Source organism: Musa acuminata, chromosome BXJ3-6 (genome assembly GCF_036884655.1).
Source record: "Musa acuminata AAA Group cultivar baxijiao chromosome BXJ3-6, Cavendish_Baxijiao_AAA, whole genome shotgun sequence".
NCBI classification, from domain to species: domain Eukaryota; kingdom Viridiplantae; phylum Streptophyta; class Magnoliopsida; order Zingiberales; family Musaceae; genus Musa; species Musa acuminata.
The window spans coordinates 34,483,578-34,501,063 of NC_088354.1; the positions used below are offsets into that span (position 1 = coordinate 34,483,578).

At 41.6% G+C, this 17,486-nt stretch overlaps 3 protein-coding genes across 5 annotated transcripts; 2 read left to right on the top strand and 1 right to left on the bottom strand.

Annotated features, from left to right (window-relative positions):
- Window positions 1-1,253: 1,253 nt before the first annotated feature.
- On the top strand, window positions 1,254-6,813 carry LOC135580929 (transcription initiation factor TFIID subunit 15-like). 2 transcript variants are annotated; one of them, XM_065153482.1, is made up of 8 exons: window positions 1,254-1,474; window positions 2,694-2,828; window positions 2,958-3,310; window positions 3,425-3,619; window positions 4,945-5,028; window positions 5,460-5,541; window positions 5,622-5,748; window positions 6,366-6,813. In XM_065153482.1, exons 2-8 carry the CDS (start codon window positions 2,709-2,711, stop codon window positions 6,599-6,601), a joined length of 1,197 nt encoding a protein of 398 aa, XP_065009554.1. In that variant the 5' UTR covers window positions 1,254-1,474; window positions 2,694-2,708; the 3' UTR covers window positions 6,602-6,813. The 2 variants fall into 2 exon arrangements, with proteins under 2 accessions (XP_065009554.1, XP_065009555.1); XM_065153483.1 differs by having other exon boundaries at window positions 1,333-1,474; window positions 3,171-3,310.
- A 2,417-nt stretch (window positions 6,814-9,230) lies between these two features.
- Window positions 9,231-10,214, bottom strand: LOC103989212 (uncharacterized). Its single transcript, XM_009408013.3, has one exon. The coding sequence runs from the start codon at window positions 10,120-10,122 to the stop codon at window positions 9,391-9,393; it is 732 nt and encodes a 243-aa protein (XP_009406288.1). The 5' UTR covers window positions 10,123-10,214; the 3' UTR covers window positions 9,231-9,390.
- A 3,532-nt stretch (window positions 10,215-13,746) lies between these two features.
- Window positions 13,747-17,476, top strand: LOC103989215 (glucose-1-phosphate adenylyltransferase large subunit 1). Of its 2 annotated transcripts, none has more exons than XM_065153298.1 (15): window positions 13,747-14,479; window positions 14,554-14,676; window positions 14,905-15,078; window positions 15,183-15,275; window positions 15,398-15,481; window positions 15,566-15,621; window positions 15,733-15,826; window positions 15,928-16,040; window positions 16,110-16,182; window positions 16,259-16,339; window positions 16,385-16,495; window positions 16,577-16,681; window positions 16,747-16,853; window positions 16,928-16,988; window positions 17,072-17,476. In XM_065153298.1, exons 1-15 carry the CDS (start codon window positions 14,252-14,254, stop codon window positions 17,171-17,173), a joined length of 1,605 nt encoding a protein of 534 aa, XP_065009370.1. In that variant the 5' UTR covers window positions 13,747-14,251; the 3' UTR covers window positions 17,174-17,476. The 2 variants fall into 2 exon arrangements, with proteins under 2 accessions (XP_065009370.1, XP_009406290.1); XM_009408015.3 differs by having other exon boundaries at window positions 16,409-16,495.
- Window positions 17,477-17,486: the final 10 nt, after the last annotated feature.

Below are 17,486 nucleotides of genomic sequence, written 5' to 3' on the forward strand. Positions count from 1 at the left end.
ATTGGATTTTTAAAAATTCATTTGCTTCAATTATAATATTCTTGAATATACTTATTTGGTGAAGGTATAAAAAACATAATTAATATAGAAGTTCTAAAATCAATAATGATAATTATTTAAAATTATTATATATATATATATATATATATATATATAAGTTAGTTTTATATTAGATTTTGAGTTAATTTATCTCGATCGTAATGTTTTTAATAAATTTGCAATGTCTTATTAGGAGATTCTATTAAAGAATTATAATATTTTTCAATAATAATTGGACAAGAAACGTTATTGAAATAATTGAAGGAGGAGAGAGAGATAAAAGATAATAAAACGAAGGAGGCGAATGAGAAAGGAGATTGAGGAGGAGGAATGAGATAAGGCAAAAGTGGACGAGAAGAAGAGGAAGATAGAGATGGCGAAGACAACAAGAATAGGAGAAAAACTAGATTAGGAGAGCAGATAGAGATTGATAGGGAGGATGAGGAGAAAGAGTAGGAGGAATCAGTTTAATAAAAATAAATAAATTATGAATTATTTTTAATTTTAACATCATTAGATATAAAATGTGATGATATTTCTGTTCAAATTAGAAAAATGGCACCCAAGTAAAACAGAATTAGGAGGGCATCATCTTTAAAAAACAAATAGTGGGTTTTTTTTATATATTATCCAAAAATAAAAGAGATTAACATATCCTCCACAAAATAAAAATAACAAATATATATAATCTTCCAACATCTTTAAATTACTTAAATGTTCCTGTAAATCTGTTAAATCTTATATTGTGGTTAACATTAATTAGCTTTGATCAGAACACGTATATATAAATGACAATAAATTGTTAAAATAGTATAAATATCAATTATAATTTAATCTAAAATAAAATGCCAGTCTGCCAACGAAAATTTATTTATAAGCGCATTACATATAAAATCGGCTTGGCTCCGGTTTGGCTCCGGTTCATGGTTTGGCTCCGGTTCATGGTTTCAGTAAAATTTCAAGAAACGGTTTTCCACCCTCCGACAACGTTCCACAAAAGACACCCGCCCTGTTTCTGGGAGGAGCGGTGGCCCCCTGTGGGACGTGGCTTCCTTTACGTTTGAGGTATGTGTGGCACTGTGTAGGATAAGTATTACCGCTATAGCTTTTGGTTTTATATAGACCCCAAAAAAGAACCGGCGGTTGACGACAGTATGTGTGCCGGTTCAGTTATAGACCGAACTAATTATATGTTTATAAATATTCTTCCGCGCCCTAAACCGGCCCATTCCGGTCGTCCTTTTATCTTCGGGGTTTCCCTTTTGCCCTTTATGTTTCGATGCCCTAATTCCTGACGAGCGACGCTACCCCGCGATCGCTCTCTCGCCCCCGAGGATCACACCTTTGCCGTCGATATTACCTCTCCGTGGTGGCGAGCCCTCCATTGCCGTCGCTTGCCAAGTGGTGCCTGTCTCTCTAGTGCGATTAGCTTGTGGTGCGTTTTCTTTTTCTCGATCTTTTTTCTTCTTACTCTAATCTGATATACTCGACATCATCAAACGTTATCGATTCAATGAGTCATTTAGGGTTTTGTAATTCCTGTGCCTCCAATTGATGGATCTCTTATTTTTTTGGTTGCCCTTTGGATGATTTGTTGATGCCGGAACGGCTCGAGTTCTGTGCTTGGAAATTTTGGTTAGCTGCTCCAATTTTACTCAATATTAGTTTCTCAAATTTTTGTTTGGATGTTTGATAAATTATTTCGGTTTTAGATCGTTACAAAAGGAACAACTTTTAAAGTTCAAAACGACATTGCTGGCTTTTTGCCTTCTCTTCTGTATATCTATGTTGATTGGTGCTTCTATGTTGTTTAGCAGCCGCTATTCGATTGCAGAGAAGATACAATCTAGTAGGTCCACCTTACGTATTTCATAAATTCGCTTATCACCTTTGGTATTCATAGAATAACAGATCGCCTGCTGTCTTTCATCGATTAGCATTGCCGTGTTGTATCCAGAGAGTTCTGTGTCAGTTTGCATCAGCATCGATGGATTGCATATGTTTATCTAAAGTATTATGAAACTTAATGATACATGTTGGGTTGGGAATCTATTACATTCGTGCAAGTTATTTAGGCTTTCTGGATCTTCTGGTAGGCAGCATTCATGGAGATTGATCTCCTAAGAAAGATCCTAAAAAGGAGTATTTGATTGTTGCGTTCCGGGACACACATGAGATACACAACTTATACATTTTTGCACTGGACTTATTGGTTGTTATTTTTTGTTTAGCTCACGCATAGGTTCTTTTATAGCTATCTTTTATATGAACTGAGATTCTGGGTACTGCATTTTTTAACTAATGAATTATAAGATGTTTGATTCCCTGCAAAATGGCTTTATATCAAAATGTTGAAGCTTCGATTTGGTGCCAATAAGAATATTGTTGCAATTTCAGATATCCTAAGTAGGAGGCATATTAATTAAAAAATTCTTGCAAAAGTCCTTAGAGCTGTGCATGCTCGAGGAGTTGAAAGTTTACTTGATTGTTTTGGATATGTGGGCCTAATTGTAAATTTATGGCCATGTATTATCTGAACATTACTTTTTCCAAAATGTTAAATGACAATTCTTCAATCTTGACCTAGCTTTATATCTGTTTTTTTGGGTTCTAATACGTGAGGCCTCACTAAATTTCTTTTTTCCTTTTAACAGATTCCATTCCTAGTAATGGCAAGTTACTCAGGGAGAGGTGGACCATCAAATGGCTCTGTTTATGTGTGTAAGTTGCCTCCTGGAACTGATGAGACTATGCTGGCCGAGTATTTTGGCACCATAGGGTTGCTAAAGGTATAGGTCTTGCCAGATATCCTTTTGAATCATCTTCCATTATTTTCAACTATTTGTTGTGTGTAACAGAGACACTGTTTTATGATTTCCATCTATAATTATATAATATGGCTGCTCAAAATTTGACAGAAGGATAAAAGGACTGGTCGACCAAAAATTTGGTTGTATAGGGATAAAACTACCAATGAACCTAAGGGCGATGCAACAGTTACATATGAGGACCCACATGCAGCTCTCGCTGCTGTTGAATGGTTCCACAACAAGGATTTTCACGGAGTTCCCATTGAAGTTTATATAGCAGAGTCAAAAACTAAAGACTCAATTGATAATTCAACTCAGCAGGATGGTTTTGAAGAAAATCCAATTATGGAAGTTGGAGGGCATGATGATCTGAATGGTGCCGGAGGTAGAGGTAGAGGTCGTGCTGGTGCATCAGGAAAATCATGGCAACAAGATGGAGACTGGATGTGTCCCAATACAAGGTCTGTGGTATGATATTGGTGAGCAACTCATTCTTGCACTATTAGATAATTTTTCTAATTTGAATATGTTCCAGATGATGCAACTTGTTTTATCATTCTTTCTTTTGCTGGCAGTTGTTCCAATGTGAACTTTGCATTCCGTGGTGTGTGTAACCGGTGTGGGACAGCTCGTCCTGCTGGTGTTGGTGGAACAGGTGCTGGTGGCGGTGGTCGAGGAAGGGGCCGAGGTAGTGGTGATGCTGGAGGAGTTGCCCGTTCTGTTGGTGGTCCCACAGGGCTTTTTGGTCCAAATGACTGGCCCTGTCCGATGTAAGTAACCTTTCTTGCTTTAGAAGTTAGTTTTGTCCCATTTGAAATGCTTTTTTATCACTTAATGTGGAGAGTATCTAATTTCTTGCTGAATAAAATCCAACTTTTTGATATGATTCATGGTGTTTGCTAGAACAAAATACCTTTTTTTAGGCATAAAGTGATGTTCTGTTTTCTTTTAGCAGCATAATTTTATAAAAAAAATTCTGTGAGAAACTCATTTGTTTATTGCAGCTATTTGTTAAGCTTAGTTTGACCCAATGGTTGTTTGCTTTAGCAAAGGATGTTACCACTTGACTTGGTTTGTAAGCATTCAGCAATGATATGTAATAAACTATTCCAGTAGCACTATAGTTATACGGATAGCATTTATCAATGATTTATTTTGACCCTTTCCAGATATTACACATTTCCTAGTGCCAAAAATAATCAAGGAATACACCAGAGAATAGAAAACATATGCTTTTCCCCAAGCCCAAAACATTCCATTAGTTTCATTTAGTTATTTTACTGTTTGATTTCTTACTCTATGCACAGGGAAACTACATATTATGGCAATGTTTTTCTGTTCTTTTTTCTTTTACATCTTTTGAGGTTTTACCAGCTCTGATTTTTGCAGACTAGTAAGCTCTAATTATATTTAACACGCACACCCAACAGAAAGCAAATATGGGTTAGATATTCTTTGTTGCACCCTTTATGTTGGTCAACTGAATTCAACACATGAGAAGACATCTTTATTAACACTTCCCTGCTTAGAGAATTTTTTTTGTTGTGCATGATATGTCATAGTTGAAAGCTGTATCTTGTATGCACATACTGTATAGGGTGTTTGTTGCTTTTTTGGCTACAATGAAGTTATCATTGAAACCTTTTCATAGTACACTGTTCATTAATTTTTATATAGGTTACTGCTTGAGCAAGTGTTTTTTCCCTTCTACATAAGAAACATTAAACCCCTGCTAAATTGGAGCGAACGTCTCATATTGTTGGTTCACTGCTTGGAGATTATCACACTGTCCTGTTTACCATGCGAATAAATCATGAATCGATCAGTAGCACACTATGTTGTAGAAGACAACTCTTCTCTCTCTCTCTCTCTCTCTCTCTCTCTCTCTCACACACACACACACACATGCACACACACTCACACTGTTCATCAAACAGATACATACTCTGAAGGTTATAGATACTCTACATGTTTTGCCTCTCACTGATTTTCTGTGGCCGTCAACCTATCACTCAGTGAAGTGTTGCTTTATCTGACCCACTTACTATGTCATCATGACAAGGCTGATGTTCCATTGTTCAAATAAATGTTTCAGGTGTGGCAACATTAATTGGGCAAAGCGCACAAAGTGCAATATATGTAACACCAACAAGCCAGGTCACAATGAGGGTGGTGTGAGGTAATATGAATCATGCATAGAATGGCCATATTGTAAGAACATTTGAAACTTATTATTATGGATATTAAATGATTTTTACAATTTTTATGTCTATATTTTACCCAACTGTTTAGCATGTTGGATAAGTTTATAAACTGAATTATTCCTTGTTTGATTTATGTTATAATTCTTCATACCATGTGCTTGCTAAGCATAACAGAACCGGAGTTGATAATGATAAGCATGCAAGCATTGTTTTTCAGTTTGGCTTTAGTTATGCTCCACTGATAGTAATAGTGACACATGGAGACAGTCATATTTTCTTCTGATGCCTGGGCATTTATGCCATGCTTATTTCTCGACCTGAATGTAGATGTTGTTGTAGCTTAATTGAGAACCACTTATGTAATTTTGTTGAAGCATTTTCTTGGTTCCATTGCTTTATTTGATAGAGGAGGCCGTGCTGGAGGTTACAAAGAACTTGACGAAGAAGAAATAGAAGAAACAAGGCGACGGAGAAGAGAAGCTGAAGAGGTTGATGAACCTGTAACTTTTGTTGGTGAATTTTCTTTTCCTTTTTACATGTGTACAAATATTTCGTTTGTGTCCCGCAGGATGATGGAGAGATATATGATGAATTTGGAAACCTTAAAAAGAAATTTCGTGCAAAAACACAACAAGCTGAAGCTGGGCAAATGGTTCCTGGCTCTGGCCGTGCTGGATGGGAGGTTGAGGAGATAGGTAACTTACACCTTATTGACTATGTATCATTTATAATGTTATTTATTACTTTTTAAATATGTAAATAAATGTTAATGCATGCTATATGCGATACTGTTTAATTAAAATGCTTATACTGCATCTTATTTCTTGAAGATTTGGATGTATCGGCTTATTTTTATGATCTATCTATATCCATGCTTTGAAGATGTCTTTTTCCTTTTTTTGATCACTTTTATAAGGTGATATTTCTACTTTATGTGCTTGTTGTACATGTTTAAAGAATATTCGATTCTACAAAGTAGATGCTATAAAATCTTTCAGTAACTTGTAATATGCTTCTTATGACTTGCGATACATTGAAGTACCAAGTTCTCAGAATGTAAATGTAAAGAGATTATATTTACTTTTATGTTGCTAAACGACGATGCTACATTCAGTCCTACATTTGCTAGAGTTGAAGAGACAAGACCTTTTGTAGAATTAGGACTTTTGCTCATACATGTGTTTCAATACTATATTAACATATTTTAGCATTTGATGCTGATGGGGTTCTAGGAAAATAACAAATAGAAAACTGCAAAATCTGATGTGCTGGTTTGCATAATAATTTTAAAATTTTATAATGACATTTGCAGGTGTCTCCGAGAGACACGGTGGAGAGAAAAGCAAAGACCGTTACAGAGATTTCAATGAACGGGAAAGCAGCAAGAACCGGGAAAGAGATGGTTCTGAGAGGGAGAGGGAGAGACGCAGGAGCCGAAGCAGAGAAAGGGAGAGGGAGCGTGAGAAGGAACGAGGGAGAGTCTCGGATCGAGATTATGGATATGAAAGAGGTCGGGAACGTGGTAGGGACCGCCACCGAGACTGGTAGTGCTTTTGCCAAGGCTAGGTTTCTACTGCTGCGCATGCCTTTAGTATATTGAAACTGTTTTGTGTCATCTGTAGCTGGAAGCTTTGTTAAAAATTTCTTGCTTGAACATCCACTTTCTTCTTTCTGTTTCCCCCGCCCCCCCCTTTTTTCATTTTACCAACTGATGACATCCTTTCATATCAACTTTTGAAGCAAATGTTTTGATTATTCTAGTGATTTGAGTGATGCTAGACTATTGCAAAATGCAGGCGCTGATAAAAAGCCAGCTTGTGAAAAGCTTTCTAGTTCTCGAATGTATCTACTGAAGGGTAGTTTAACATTCAGGAGATTGATGTTCCATATGTATAAACCTGCATTGTTCTTACCTTTAACATATGCTGTTGTCTTCAGGGTGACTACATTTTGATCAATGTCACTGATGCATATGGTAGTTCTCACTGTAGCTAGAGACTCGATGCAATTTAACATTAGTTCCTTTGCATGTCAGCTCAACTTGCAGAGGGCACTTGGTAAACCCCTAATCAGCAAAGCAGCGGCAAATCTCCCCAGAGGAGGATCTGAATCAAGAGAATTGAACTTGGCGATTAGTATGAAATCATTTTTGGTAACTCCTGAACTTACCATGGGATGACAATGCTTTTCATTTTTTCCTTACAGTTTGATTAAGAAATAAATTATTTTGTTGGCTAGAAAGAAAGTCCATTCGCCTACTATGCTGATAAACATTGTCATTTAGAGGATGTGTCATTGATGAGGGGATGTCCGAGACAATTGGATAGAGTCTTAGGATAAAGACAAGCAGTGCATGTTGTTTTTGAGTTAGATATCAAGAGAATATATGTCCCTTCAATAGGGTTATTTTGGTGTAGTTAAGACGTTTGGAGGGCAAAAAGGCAGACATGAGTTAGGCAATGGAATCCAATCATAGGATGTTGGCTTGCCCAAGACAAGTCATAGTTTCTTTGCTGCTTGTTCTCTTTTCTGTGATGGCACATACGAACTTTAGATTGTTATCCAAGTGTACCAAATTGAACTTTCTTCCCCCCAGTATGCCTGAAAGATACTGGTGTTGTCAGTTCACTTAAAAGAGACCTTCCTTGGAAACTGGCATTTTATCTTGTCCTGCGTTTGTTTCATTTTGTGGGTTAATCTTTTGTTTATGTTAAGCTTGCCATAAACATGGACTGCACTATGTACATGGGACATGTATTCTTCTGGATACCAAACTAGATAGATCTTGATGAGTCCAAAACAAAGTGGTCAAAAGGTAAAAGAAGGATCAAGGCCAAGAGACTGGTCAGCTAAGAAAAGGTCGTTCCTTGGACTCAGGCAATGGGGTCCTGATAACAGTAACATTGATTACATCAATGCTGGCAATGTGGGATGTGTTTTAGGTCGAGACAGTTGATGACAAGGGTGAGGAGTTTGGAAGAACAAATGTTTTCATCTTATTAGGGGATGCAGAAACATCTTGTTTCTTTAGGATCACAGAAACCCAACATATGTCAGAGTAGTGTGGCAGCACAACTTAATGATCTGGAGGAACTTATCTGTTGAGAACCAAGAGGGAGACAAAGGCAACATAATAATAGGAGCCTGTTGGATCTTGTTTGTTGCTTCAGCATCTAATATGTTTGAATCCCTGTCCCCTAATTAAGACAAGCTCGGGAGTTAGGACATTGCTTTCCACAGGACATGTTGTTTTATAGGTGACAGTCCAGTATTAATGATGTGGGTGTGGTGAGAGACCTGAAAGATAAAAAGACTGAAGACCGACGTAGATGAAGAATGCATGACAAAAGATTAGTTTAGTAAGAGGAGCCATGCTACGTAGAAAAGGAAGTAATCTTATGCTTGGGTAGAAGACAAACGGAGCCGAAGGCAAAGACAAATCCTGCATATGTTATCATTTGCATGAAGCACTTAGCAGTGCAATAGGCCAAAGCTATTTTATGTTCATCGATTATAGAACTATAAGATGCACTAAGGATGGGTCAGAGGGCTCTGTCGAAAAGAGAACAAAGGTGATGTGTTGGCTTGGGTAATAAATAAGAAGAAGATCCATGAGTGGACACCAACATCCCAAGGCAAGGCAGTCTTCCCAGTGGAGACAATGATACAAGTAAAGAAGGTAGTAGAATCCTCTTTAGTGTTGAATGCAAAGTTGGCTTTATCCAAGTGATTTCTGCTAGTGATTGAGTAATTATCAGACAGATTAATGGAGGCTGTCATGATTGTGCTGGTGATTATTATTGTTGCCCAGTTTTTTTTTTTGTTCCTGCTCGTTATTGCTCCAATGCTGATGAATTTTGTGGCATCTAATGAGGCAAGTTTTTAGACAAACTAATGTTATTTTATGTGATGTTAGAGTGGGTAATGATGCTTTTTCATGTGATCATTAAACAATGAGCAAGTGGACGACTAGTGTTGTTTAAGATAAAAAGGGATATATAGTGCTGACAATGGCAATCGAGAACTTAAAAGCCGTCTCAGTACTACGTTAAGGATAAATAAGTTCCTTCTTTTGGGGGTGTGGATAATGTGTGGGATATCTGTTAGTTTAATTTGAATTAATTTCTTACGAATTATTTGAACTCGAATTATGTTCAGTAATTATTTCTTACAACAAAATCTGAGTACCAAAAATTGCACATTTATCAGAGAGAGAGAGAGAGAGAGAGAGAGAGAGAGAGAGAGAAAAGAAGCATTTTTTTTTTGCCTTCTTGAGATATAGGAACGCTAAATTCGAACAAAGTAGTGATCGCTTATCGCACGGATTTTAAAGCATTTCAGTGGTCTGGTAGTGCTGCGGAGCAGATTAAGAAGGGCGGGGAGGCGATGGCCATGCGCTCCTCGCGATGGAACCTGGTTTGCTTCGCAATGAAGGCCTCCACCGCACGCCGGAACTCCTCCGCGTCTTCCGCCTGCACCTCCTCTTCGGATGCCTCCGTTGTTGTCGGTGGAAACATGTCCCTTTTCCGGCCTGCCACCACCGTCTCTGCCCGACGAAGCTCGGGCGGTGGCCCGCGCCGCCGCTCCATCCTCTGTGAACGGCTCTTCCGGAATGCTCGCGTCTCGACGCACACGGCCTTGTCCTCGTACACCACCACCTCCTCCTGTGGCGGCGGAAGAGAGAAGGAGAACCGGAGGCCGCGGCTCTCGAGGAACTCGTCGAAGAGGTCGCCGACGGCCGCGGAGGAGGATGAGGAGGAGGAGGAGGCAGAAGAAGTGGTGGTGGCTGAGGAGGAGGAGGGAGAGGGGGATAGGTGGCCGGACTTGGCGAAGAGGAGGAGGACGATGGCGTTGCCGAGGAGGAAGACGAAGCGTGGGCTGAGGAGGACCGCGGCGAGTCGGCGGAGGAAGTCGACGGAGAGGCGGGCGGCTGCCGGAAGGCGGGCGGATAACCAGGAGAAGAGGAGGAGGCCAGCGACGGCCTCGAGGTAGCGGAGCAGCGTCCCGATCTTTTGGAGGCGACGGTACCGCCGCATCGCGGTCTCCTTCTCCGCTTGGATCGCGTCCATTCCCGGATCGGACGGTCCAGAATCAATCACGACGAGCAGAACCTCCTCAGAAGCGGAGTAAGCCCTGTATGAGTGAGCTCTTCGGGAAAGCGAAGCTCGATGGCCCGTCTTATAGGGATGAGTGGCCTTTTGCCATATCACCACTATATATATATATATATATATATATATATATATATATATATATATATATATATATATATATATATATATATATATATATATATATATATATATATATGATTGAAGAAAATATTTAATTATCGAAAACATAATTAATTTAGACAAGATTTTAATTTATGAAAACAACCGATTAGGGGTGCAATTAAAAATAAATTAAGTTCTAATAAAGAGTCAAAGATGAATCTACTCCAACATTATTGCATGCGACCCATTTAAAATGGACAAACTACTCGTTGCTCAAACAGCTCACACACCACATCAAGCTTCATATACTTTAGACAGAATGATAACTACGTATTAAAAATATATATTTTATTTTTTTTTCTTATTTTCATCAACAATATTTTACACATCTCTGATCAAAATGATACGATGCTTTTTTAACATCGACATAAATGAGATCCTATCAAAATTAAACATCAATAAGTTTAATTTAATATTGGGTGAGTTTATTATGTTCGATTGACCCAAAGCTGGATTCCAGTGCCTCTCATCGGTGAAACGAGTTGGAGTAGCTTGTACATTTCATAGACTTGAGCCACAATTTATGATTCCGGAATAGCTTTATGTGAGAAGCAATCATTTTACGTATCAGGCCAAGTAGAGAATTATCTTTTGCTCCTACGTTGAAGCTGAATCCAAAAGTTCGATCAAGATAGAATCCATGAATCAGTGAGTTTATTTCTTGTTTCTTATGTAGATTATGACAGGAAGAATGGATAGGGCTTTTAATTCAGGAAAAAAGCTTGATCATCATCGGAGTCACAGACAGCTGATGATCATGACAGTGGTTCCGAGGAAGGAATCTGCTGGGCTCTAAAACGCATTAAAGACCCTCACCAAATCCAAATCTCAAACCACGGAGGCAGCAGCTATATTATGAGGAACTGTTGCTGTAGATTTAGTGTAGGTATGTCGGGTGGAAATCTAAAACCAACCCTAAGAGAGAGGAGCCCATCCCATTCCGCATTTCTTATAGTTCCCGGTCAAAGACTAGAGCTTGATTGATGCCAGAAATCTGCACCACCTCTACGTATACGTTTGCATGGAAGAGGAGACCATTGTGGTGTTGGAAATGGTGGTGTTCACTCTCTCGGAGCTGTGCGCACGAGTGCAGTATTGGAAATGTATTCTCAGATGCGACTTGTCAAAGCAACCAGATCTCTCTCTCTCTCTCTCTCTACCTAAACCCCTGCGGTGGGTAACGTATAAACAAGCGCCTCCCGGCCGAAACAGTGCGAAGAAATGAGTAAAGAATGCAACATCATGACTCTCTGCGTCAGAGTTGAGGGGACCGGAGCTCGAGGCTGCCAACTCGAACGCTGCAGTATTGACGCAGGTGGCAGCGGATGTCCGGAAGCCAACCACCACCACCACCACCACCACCACCTTCCACTCCTCACCCGCAAGGAGGGCCGCCACCGCCGCGGCCAGGCGACAACTTTTGGCGCCTCAGGACGGGCGATGTGGAGGGAAGAGCGAGATTAGGTGGAGTGGAAGGTGGCATTCTTTGTGCCAGTGGGTACTGCAGCTTGTGGTGTGGTTATTGTGTTGACGACTTGTCTAAAATATCATATATATTTTCTTTGTTGATATTTAATGCTATTATTTTTTGATCGATTTTCTTACAAAAATATTTTCTTCCCCGTTTTTGTTTTTTCAAATCCATCATGTCCTATTTTCAACCTCTCAAAAATATTCTGCAATCGTCAACGTAGGTTGCAGAGGCAGAAGAAGAATCCACTTCATGGCAGGCTTTGGATTAACATGGCGTTGATGCGTAATATATGACGTTTGTCAACCGCCATGTACGTGACAGTAAAAAGCTTTACGTTGACCGAGGGGGTACGGCCTGGGCTCGCCATCACGGGTTTTATTACCCTAAATGGAAACTACTAACCAACGGCTGAGATCGTCTTGGAAGGACACAAAAAGATTTGATCTATTTACCCCAAAGCCCTTCATCTTTTCAAAAATTACCAACGATGACTGACGGCGGCTATGGTTCCATAAAACTGGGCCGGTCTGCTACTTCAGTAGGCCCAATACGGCCCAATTAGTAGTGATGAATGGGCTTGGCTCGGTGCCTTTGATCAAAGCGGGAAAGAGAGAGAAGATGTGTTGGAGGAGGTATAAGAGGATGGGCAGCCATGCTTGCTTTCCCCATCGATGACCTCCATGTGATCGTATAAACAAATCGAGAGCTTATAGAGAAGAAGGGAGTAAGATATTCGAGCAGTTTGCAATGATACCGAAACAAGCAAGAACAGTCTCATGAACAGCGTATAGAGCTGGTGTTTGGTCCGAAGGGCAGGGAAGAAAACATGAATCCTTTCTCCCGTGATCAGTCCATTCGCCTACGATGCTCCCTCCCGCAACAATCCAAACGACTGCCTTCATTTCATATACATGCAAGGAAAACGAGGATCCTTGGTGTTGCCGCTCGAAACAGTGCTGCCGTGCGATGGAACCTCGGTGCACATACGTGCTTGGCCGCACTCGTCTCCGGGGAGCAGTCCCATGTGTGTGATCTCTGCGTCTTGTATCGTCGCCTCTTGTCCTCTTGCGTGATTTGATGGGCTGCCTCACCGCGGCCGCAGCTTTCCGGCGCAAAACTTCGGGTCACAGTGCCCCCATTCTTGTCCTCGGCATCTACGCCAGTGATGGCTTATTGAGAGGGAGCTCTCCAGACTGGTGTATCGACTTGGGTAGTGACCCGAGCTCGGTTCGGTAGGGACAAGCAGATCTGCAGTTGTTCTCATGATCATGATGAGGATATGTGCGATGGAGAAGGAATGTTTAACTGTCAAGTATTAATTGCAGCACCAATAAACTCGATGACTAATTCGAACTTTTGGAGTTATCGAACGTGGCTGACACATGGACTATGAGTGCCACAGGATACGATCATCTGGTGATTGATTAGCCAACACTTTTATTGCCGACCACGTGTGCCGCTCAGAACGACCTGCACTAGGATCTGCCGGATCCGGCGTGAGACGTCGTCGACGTGGGGACGGACGTACGGGTCCATCCTCTCAGATCGCCATCGCGGCCGTGCGTCCGCCAGTCTGGCGTCTTCCCCCTCCTCGTCTCTAGCGCACCTAATAGCGATATCCGCCGTCGATCTACGGATCATCCGTCGACCACGAATCCACGATCAGAATATTCCTAAGATTTGATTTCGAAATCTATAAATGCTAAAATGATGATATTTGTAGTAAATAATATCTACGGCTGGAAGGCAACACTGTACTTGATTGGGGCATTACCAACGTGCACAGTGACCGACGTATCGAGGACACCTTATCGAGGCATCCGGCGACTCCACGAGTGCGTGCAAGCTTTTACAGCACGATCGAGTTCATACCGGTGCGTGTAATAAATCGGCACGGGAAGCCTGAGATCGTTAAATTGCTGCCGCGTGCGAAGAGATGGTTGGATAGAGGACAAGAATTAGAGCATGCAGAGGTCTCATATTACATTAGAAATCGTAGTGGTAAGAAGGATTCCAAGTGCACGGAGATTATGAGAGGTGGTTGAGGGCGTGCCGTGATGCATGGGATGATGGGAGAATTGTTTCGGGGATCTGTGTGACATGGGAAGTCTAGAACAAGTCGCCGGATTCCAAAACAAACAAAAGAGCCACAGGAGCCGATTTTAACGTGACCGATCACATGCCAAACGCCATCGCCGCTAACCGCAGTTACACCTTTTGCTCCTCTCCCTCCCCTCTCTAAGTAGTAGTAGACCCGCTCCACAGCGGCTCATTGCGTACCCACACACTCGCTCTAGATTTCTCTTCGGCTCTCTCCCTCTCCTCTGATCTTGTGACAACCCCCTTGTACCTGTTCTTAAGGTGTGGGGAGTTGGCGTTGCAGTTGTTGTTGTTGTTGTTCTGCAGTTTGTTTGTTGTTGCGGTAGGGAAGCTTCGGAGGCAGCTGCGATGGAGGTCTGCAGTGTGGGAATGAAGGCGAACGTGTGTTTCGGCCAAGTGAAGAGGAGAAGCGTTGGTAGTGGGGAGAGTGGGATTTGGGGAGAAGGGATTGGTGGTGGTGGTGGTGGTCTAAAAATTAAGGTGTGGGAAACCAAGGTGGTAAAGGGTGTGAAGAGGAGGAACTCGTTGGGAGCTGCAGTCGCTGTTCTCACTTCAGATGTCAGCGAGGAGACGATGGTAAGCGATTTCTTGTTTCTGGTATCCTCATTTCCTGTCACTTCCGCTTCTAATCGATTATGTCATCGCTCCAGGTTTTGCATGCTCCGATGTTTGGTTACCGGACGGCAGAGCCCAAGAGCGTTGCATCCATAATACTGGGTGGAGGGGCAGGCACTCAGCTCTTCCCTCTCACTAGCACAAGAGCCACGCCTGCAGTAAGAATCAAGCTTCCATGTCTCTCTCATGACTGCTTTCTTATTGATTTGAATTGTTGTGCTGGAATTCAAGTTCCTTAAACATTGGGATTTCTCTTCGAGAGCTGCCCCATGTCTTTGCAGTTCTCGACTTTAGCTACGGTTCATCCGGATCATGCTTGTTTCAAGGTTTCTGAGCCTCTCTCTTTGATGCAAACATGAAATGAATGCATGATTTTTCACCTGTAGGTTCCCATCGGTGGATGCTACAGGCTTATTGACATTCCAATGAGCAACTGCATCAACAGCGGGATAAACAAGATCTTCATAATGACGCAGTTCAATTCGGCTTCACTGAATCGCCACATTTCTCGTACATATATCTTCGGCAATGGAATCAACTTTGGTGATGGATTCGTCGAGGTAACATTCTTGAACTGGTATCCACCACTCTGTTTGCCAATCTACACCGCAATTTTGTTTGATTCTTTTGTCGACCGGACTCATTAGAAGCTTATAGCAAGCAGGTTTTAGCAGCCACACAGACGCCTGGAGAGGCTGGGATGAACTGGTTTCAGGGTACAGCAGATGCCGTCCGGCAATTCACTTGGGTATTTGAGGTGAGCAATCTGATTCGGCAAACGACAGATTCAATCAGTCGTAATAATTATTCATGTGGAGTTCTTTATGATGCACGAAACTTGGGAATTATGTTGAACTCTGGTCTCGCATTTTCGTTCAGGATAACAGGAACAAGAACATCGAGCACATAGTGATATTGTCCGGTGACCAGCTTTACCGCATGGACTATATGGACCTCGTGCAGGCAAGTCTGAGCTCACACCATGAATTCTTTCGAGCCTCCTTTAGGATTTCGATTGCTTAGATGATGATGCCTTCCAATATGCAGAAACATATCGATACTGGTGCTGACATAACAGTGTCATGTGTGCCCGTCGGTCACAGGTAGATCCCCTTTTCTTCTCTCCTTTGTCTGCAGTATTTTGTTTACATATGCGCTTGAGCAGGAATTGTGCGGATTCTTTCGGTACTGATCGGTGTTTTGTTGCCTAAAAGCCGAGCATCTGACTACGGACTAGTGAAGATCGACAAGACGGGCCGCATTTTCCAATTTTCTGAGAAACCAAATGGTGCAGAATTGGAAGCAATGGTGAATTAATCTTCTCAAAATTATTTGTTCTCGAGTAATTTGATGGATATCTGCCATGAAATAACCCACTGTAAGGGAAAAAAACATTTGATGATCTGCAGAAGGATGGCGGAAGCTTTCTCAGATTGTCTCGTCAAGATGCCATGAAGTACCCGTACATTGCATCCATGGGAGTCTATGTATTCAAACGAGATGTTCTTTCCAAGCTTCTACGGTAAGAGACTCTCGATCTCGTTCTCCGGTTGCGTCTTCCGCATCTTTATTCTTTGTCTTCTCTCCTTAGGTGGAAGTACCCGAAAGCAAACGACTTCGGATCGGAGATCCTTCCTTCTGTTGTCAAGGAGCACAATGTTCAGGTAACAGAGAACGCCTGTAAGCACACTCTGCTCGTAGTTTAGATAGAGGGGCTGATGGATCTCAGCAACTTGGCAGGCATATATATTCAATGATTACTGGGAAGACATCGGAACAATTAGATCCTTCTTCGATGCCAATTTGGCTTTGACAGAACAGGTTGGTAATAGCTTTCGCAGAACGCATGCAAACTTCATGCTGAAGATATCATCTGAACTTTTTGTGCAGCCACCAAAGTTTCAGTTCTACGATCCGATGACTCCTTTCTTTACATCTCCTCGATTTCTACCTCCGACAAAGATCGAAAAGTGCAGGGTATGCCGTCATGAACACCCACTTTGGCCTCACTGTCATCGAATTCCTTGGGCATCATGAACTAAATGTTCATACGTACAGATTGTGGACGCAATCATCTCACATGGATGCTTCTTGCGGGAGTGCAGCGTGGAGCGTTCCATTGTTGGAGTACGCTCACGTTTAGATTTCGATGCAGAGTTGAAGGTTTGCATCGCTCTCCTCGTTTGATAGAATCGTGGATTTGTGCTAATTTCCGAAGGGCACCGTAGGATACGATGATGATGGGTGCTGATATCTACGAGACCGAAGCTGAAATAGCATCTTTGCTGGCGGATGACAAGGTTCCGATTGGTGTCGGACAGAACACCAGGATAAGGTGAGACCTCGCGGTCAAACTCTTTTTGGCAAGAGCTTGGTCAACTCTAAGGTTCTTCTTTGATTGATGTCCAGGAACTGCATCATCGACATGAATGCGAGGATAGGGAAGAATGTGGTGATAGCGAACAAGGATGTAGGCACTCCACTGCATCTGACATGCTTGCAGATGGATTCTTTTCCCATGCTAACTTGCAGAAAAAATTCCTTTTGTTGCAGGGGATTCAGGAAGCAGATAGGCCATGCGAGGGCTTCTACATACGATCTGGGATCACAATAATCATGAAGAATTCTACCATCAAGGATGGAACAGTGATATAGAATGATAGATTTGAGGTGTAATATGAAGAATACATAGAGGAGAGGATGCTACGGCCAGAATGGTAACCCATGCTGTCAGGATGGAACTACTCGGCTGATACTACTGTCTCCATGATGTCTCTTGCGTTTTGCTAATAACAAGCTGCAATGATGCAGCTGCGTCCTTGTATGTAATCAGTACGTTCTTATATCATTTCATCAGCATCATGCTCCTCTGTTCTGTAAATAAAATGATCTCTAGATAACCTATGTTTGGTCTCATTAATTAGTATCAATGTGATTCCACTGTTGCATCTTGTTGAACTATCTTCTT